The 5,722-nt window shown below is 50.8% G+C and overlaps 1 protein-coding gene across 1 annotated transcript in view; it reads right to left on the reverse strand.

The window, feature by feature from the left end:
• Nucleotides 1-216: 216 nt before the first annotated feature.
• DNAJC11 (DnaJ (Hsp40) homolog, subfamily C, member 11) overlaps nucleotides 217-5,722 on the reverse strand; it is a 16,485-nt gene continuing 10,979 nt past the window's right edge. The window contains exons 7-15 of the mRNA XM_010133564.1: nucleotides 4,967-5,156; nucleotides 4,513-4,598; nucleotides 3,958-4,074; nucleotides 2,822-2,977; nucleotides 2,567-2,636; nucleotides 2,387-2,444; nucleotides 1,573-1,715; nucleotides 1,161-1,290; nucleotides 217-504 (exon numbers count right to left, since the gene is read on the reverse strand). Coding sequence (XP_010131866.1) covers nucleotides 479-504; nucleotides 1,161-1,290; nucleotides 1,573-1,715; nucleotides 2,387-2,444; nucleotides 2,567-2,636; nucleotides 2,822-2,977; nucleotides 3,958-4,074; nucleotides 4,513-4,598; nucleotides 4,967-5,156 — 976 coding nt within the window. The 3' untranslated portion in view covers nucleotides 217-478. The remainder of the gene's footprint in view (nucleotides 505-1,160; nucleotides 1,291-1,572; nucleotides 1,716-2,386; nucleotides 2,445-2,566; nucleotides 2,637-2,821; nucleotides 2,978-3,957; nucleotides 4,075-4,512; nucleotides 4,599-4,966; nucleotides 5,157-5,722) is intronic.

A 5,722-nucleotide genomic window follows, 5' to 3' on the forward strand; every position in this document is an offset into this window, starting at 1 on the left:
TAAAGGATTTACACAGAGGCTTCCTGGGAGGTGGCCAGAGAACTGAGCTTACCCTCCAGAGCAGAACAAGGTACGTTACCTACCCCAGGAAGGGTGTGGAGAAGGGAGAACCACAGGTCTTCGTCCCGGCACGCAAGACGATACACGCGAGGCTGCACAAACGGGCTGTGGCCAAATGGCAGCAGGAAGGACCCGGCTGCGCGAGGGGGTGCTCCGTGCCCGCTGGCACGGCCGCAGCAGAAAGCACTGCGCGTTCAGAGTCACGTTGCTTTATTGGTTATTGAGCCACAATTCATACTGTTGTGGAGCCACCTGTGGAAGCAGGTTCTCTCCTTCTGCCTCCTGACATAGCTGGTGGGACACCACCTGCTATCTGGAGAGTAAAACTGTCTCTGTTCAAGCTCGTAGCGTCCGAGGGAAGGTTTTGCCGTTTCTGTTGACCCAGGTACTGTAATTGGATGTGCACACGCTCACCAGATTAGCCGTCTGCATCGATTCTGTGAGCTGTTGGATGAGAACAAAAGGATACACACCATTTCTGTGGGATGAGACACATCCTCACTTGAAGTTACCGTGGTAGCAGGGACAGACAGGAATGTTTCTGGCTGCTAATTAAACACGATTCATATACACATCCAACGAGCCTACAGAAGCTCTGTATGTTGGATATGCTTCCTAAACTGGGCCAGGGAGCTGGCCTAGAGCGAACAGGAGGTTTGTGCCCTTTAGCCAACTGGCCAGACCTACAGAGCTACCAGTAAAACTTGTCACTAGCCCATACCTCTTTCACAAAATTACTCTGGCAGGGAAAATGCTTTGGCACATGGATACATGGAGATGAGGAATAAATCTGGCCCAGGCCTTCCCTGCCTTCCTGAGCTCAATTCTGTCCTCAAAGGGCAATCCAGGGCCGGGAACTGCCCAGCCCAGACCCCAGCAGCTGGAGGAGGCTTCTGCTGCCGGCTCCGGTTAGCTGGTATGAACAGCTGCAGCAGTGCTGCTGAGCTCTTTCCAGTCATGCTGCAGAGGTGTATCATGGTCACTCTGTTCCAGTAACCCCAGTTCTGAACCCCAGCTCTGTGTGCTTCGGCACACAGAGCCGAAGCAACCCTCTACCGGTTCCTGAAGGAAGCAGCAGGGCAGTTGTCGCTTCTACTTACATTGCTTTGGTATCCTAAGGGCCTCATTGTCAGCTGACATCACTTGGTGCAGAACTCCTCGGAACTGATAAAGCACTTTCAAACTCTTCTCCTCACCCACGCAGGGATCGTAGAAACCCGGCAGCCCAGCCTTGAACCAGAGAAGGACAGACTGAGCATTGGGAAAGGGGCTTGCACAGCTCTTCAGCTGACCAAAACCAAATACAGACGCTGTTTCTGCGGCACTGGAAATGCCCAGAGAAACAAGGTCCCGGAGGTTCGTAACGGTTGGTGTGTAAATGGCTTCCGTGACTTGATCTAGAGTCACTGGCTTCACACACGCTGTGGAAATGCCCTGGCTGGACAGCACATGGTTCAATCGAAAGCCTGAGCCACACATTTGAGCCCGGGCTTTGTCAGCACAGCTACATACCTTGGATGCCTCTGTAAGGATGAGTTTAGAGTCCTTCACCAAGCACTGCAGGGGCACAGTCACGTCTATTACTTTCACCTTCTCATTCTTCCTGCTGTTGTCATTAACAAACTTCCCGTACCAGGCGTTCACTACAATCAAACCTGCATTTCACAGGAAATCACAGATGTGGTGAAAGGCTTCCACCGACAGAGAGGCAGACACTGGTGAAAAGACCAGCCTGGCATTTTCTCTTGCTTCCCATGGTAATTAAATTCTCCTTGCCTGGACCCATGCTTCTCCAGACAGAACATTTCTGTCTGGGTGTTTGTTAGCAACCTTCAGCACCAGGACAGAATGACAAGATGTCAGTGCCACACCGGTGTGACAGTCCAAGTGGACGTCAGTTCACTTTGGAACATACTCTTGGAAATTGCCAGCAAACACCAGAAGTCAGATTTCCATTACGATCCAGGAGGAACTGTGTAAGCTAGAGACCAGGGAAACCTAAACTTCAGACTGCAACTTCTGCACATATACACACGTGTGTCTCTTGTGGGGAGGCGAATCCAGACGGGTGTCTTCAGCCTCCTGGTCCACCTCACAACGTGTCCCAAGACAACATTCGGTGGATCTTTACTAAGCTCAGGCACCAGAAGGTAAATCGTAATGGAACTTCCCCACTGCATGGGCCACAGCGATTACACCGCGATTCATTAGGAGTGGAAATGAAAAAGCAAGACCTCGCATTTTTCCCCCTCAACCACCCAGCCTCTGTACTGCTCCTTCCTCTCTCCAGGTTTATGGAACAAATAAACCATGGTGTGATCTTTACCCATTCTGGCTTCCTCCGCTTCAATTATCCTCCGGACGGACTCCTGCATTAACCGGACCTGTCACCACACAAGGGGCACAGCAAAAATCAAGCAGCATCAGACACTGTGTCCAAAAGAGAAAAGCCCAGAGGGAGAACGACTTCCTTTAACTGAGGGGAATCAGTTACAGGAAAACGTACCGCAGCCTCAGCCTCCTGCTTCTTCTGAAGGATGTCGCTGGCTGTGCTCTCCCTTTGCTTCTCCAGCTCCCTGGCATACGGAACATCGCATCAGCTCCCACAGCGGATGGACTCAGCCATGCCGTGGCAGGAGTCTGCTCACCCGCCCCAACTACAACTGACCCACAGCCTCACACCAGCCTTCGCACCAGGTTCCCAGAAGCACTCGCTGGGACTTCCCAGCTCTGACTTCAAACCAGAGTCGTGCGTGCTCACCTCTCCTTCTGTGCCCTGAGGTAGGGTTTGATGATGAGCCTATGCATGGCGAAGTAGATAACGAGAGGTCCCACGGTGGCATAGAACACAGCGCTGGGAAGCAGCTGGTCTGTTAGGTGGACAGGGAAGAAGTAGGTCTGGCTAGCCCTGTTCAGCCTGGAGCAAAAAAGAACAGTGACGGGTAAGAGGAAATGCAGAGTTTAATGGGCTTGACTGAGTTTGCTGAGCAGCAGTGTCTGCTGCCGGACAGCTGCTGGACCAGAGGAGAGATGAATGATGAGCTCAGAAAGGGGAAAATCCCATAAACCGAAACACGGCGATGGTAAGACACACATCTGACCCCAGCCATAGGCAGAATTCCATGCTGCAGACATCTTTTGTGATAGTACCTGACCATTCGGAAGTGTTTTTTAATCTTAGGAGAATTTATTTTGTCATTAATTTCACCACGGCAAGGGACCAACATCATTGTAACAAGGAAAGAAAATTATTATAGAGAAGGTCTATGTTCCAACACAGGCATGTGCCTTCAAGGAAGGCGAACGTTAATATTTTTCTGACGCTTATAATAATATTTATTTTATAAAGCCATATTTTCCTCCCACAGGGGCGTTCTTTACAGGTCCTGCATCCTGCCAGGCCCTCTGCTGGCACCAGTTAAAAACGCACCACAGTGCACGAACCCTTAAAGAGTTCTACCCCCTTCGTGAACTGCATCTTATTAACAGTACAATCGCCTACATTAGTTAACGATAATTCACTAATTCAAGTACGTATTTGTGCACAGTGTTACAAAAACGGAATGCAATTATTTTAGGGAATCCTCTATCCACTTACCAGCTCCAAACCTTACTCTGAGCTGTCTTTTCAGAATGTTTGGATGCCCCTCCCTGCCCCCACACACAGAGGTCCTGAAAGAGGTGGCTCAGGCTCTGCGTAACACCAGCAGAAGGCATACGCTGCTTCCACAGGCACCACTTGTGCTAGAGGTGAGGGCGGCTGCAGCCTGTCGTAGTGATGTGCCAATTATACCTGTACCACCCTGAGACTGGGACCTTCCCGCCAGAGTACTGGAAATAGAATAAATGCAGGTTATGCTCAGCCTCTGATATCCAGAGGTGTAATCTTGAACTGACTTGATTTTCAAAGACACTCCTTGGGGCACACCAACGCTGACAGTGGCTCCTAAAACGCTGTGTCTGGAAATCTTCCTTTCTGCTCCATACTCCACTATGGTCCCAAAGAAACCCGCCCTGGAACGACAGAACCAAACCCAGGTAAGACAGGGAAGACTCTTGAATTTCTCTTTACCAAATCCTGTAATTCCCCAGTAAGTAAACCACAGAAATACATCCGTGTGCAGCAGATGCTGGCTACTGGACGATTCACTGCGTATCTACAGGATGAGATTGGCCTTTTGGGCTTGTAAAGCAGTGAACTTCCGGCTTTCTTAGCAACGATGATACAGAAATACCACACAGTAGTACTTTAAGTTCCAGTAATCTGAAGAGGCAAACAGAGCTCAGCCTCCCAGACATTCGCTTCAGCATTTACCAGATTTAATTAATGAAAAGTGGATTCCCAAAGGCCACAGAAACATTTGATTTGTGTGGAACCTGGAGGCCTATAAGAGCAGGAGAGGACAGATTCTTCAGCGTGTGAGCAACGGGAACTTCCTCTTGCACACTCACTTGAGAGAGCCTTTCACTCGTGTCTGATCCTCATCCTGAAACTTATGCTGGTAACTGACCATCATGAAGGAATGGGGGATTCCCAGCTGAAATACAAGAGGCACAAAGATGAAAACGGACCCTTGGCCACCGCTGAATGTTCCCCCAAATTTCCTTCCGTATCGTTTCAGTGGCACAGAGAGCATTCTTGCCACTTACTCGTCGCAGCCACAGGCTCTGTTGTGCATCCTGACCCCGCTGTGAGCTGATCCGCATTAGGTACGACAACGCTGGGTGCAAAGCATTGTGCTGCCAGACGCAGCTGGTTACCTACGTTACACGTTCACATGAGATGGGACCAACTGCTCCATTATCCTCTAGTCCCAGGCCAAAATACTGCCGAGATGGAAAAGCTGAGCACTTCCCTCCCGGGGGTGGAAGCGCCATCCCCTGCGCGCAGCCACAGGCGCCTCACCTGTAACGCCATGGTGAAATGGCTGGTTTTTGTGTCGCGGACAATACTCGTGTTCATGGCTGACTGGATGCCCCACCGCCACTGCAAGTACCCCATGGTGTTCTTGTCAAGGTTGCGGGCCAGGACCGTGGTGAGGCCTGGGCGGACCCCACGGGATGAAAACTGCAGGGCACAGTTTGTACTGATGAAACTGGGAGAAAAAGAGAAAGCTTCATCAGTGACAAAACACAGGCTCCTCGATGGCCTCAAATTTCCTCCAGCCCAGAAGCCTTGCCGAATGTGCAGCGACTATCCCACAGCGAGCGTGACACCTGAGGGTTCCAGGAACTAATTCAGACTGTACTGACCACGGCACCGCCCAGGAGAGCGGGCTCATGCCCTGGTGTATTGGTCTGTGCAGCAGGGCTGCCTGCCAGCCTTGCCCCTTCTTGCCCGGGGTAGGTAAGTCCCGGTCTCCTGGAGAGAGCACACTTGGCTGCTAGAAGAGAGCAGCCCTGCTATTCAACAATCCTCAGGCGTCAGCTCCAAAACCCAGCAGTAAAGGACTCTGTGGGGAACAAGGTCCCCCTATAAGCTCTGAGGAAGGGCACATTCACTAAATCAGAAAATATAAAAAGAAGGAAGCCTGCACTGGTGTCTATGATGCTCTAACACGTGTCTTCAGTCATGACCCTTACCCCCTGCTCTCCTTTCCAGCCTGAGGCCTCTGTTAATTTTTAAACAGACACCACACTAGTGCAAAATCGCCATTCTTTC

This window comes from Buceros rhinoceros, unplaced genomic scaffold (genome assembly GCF_000710305.1).
Source record: "Buceros rhinoceros silvestris isolate BGI_N320 unplaced genomic scaffold, ASM71030v1 scaffold44253, whole genome shotgun sequence".
Taxonomy (NCBI): domain Eukaryota; kingdom Metazoa; phylum Chordata; class Aves; order Bucerotiformes; family Bucerotidae; genus Buceros; species Buceros rhinoceros.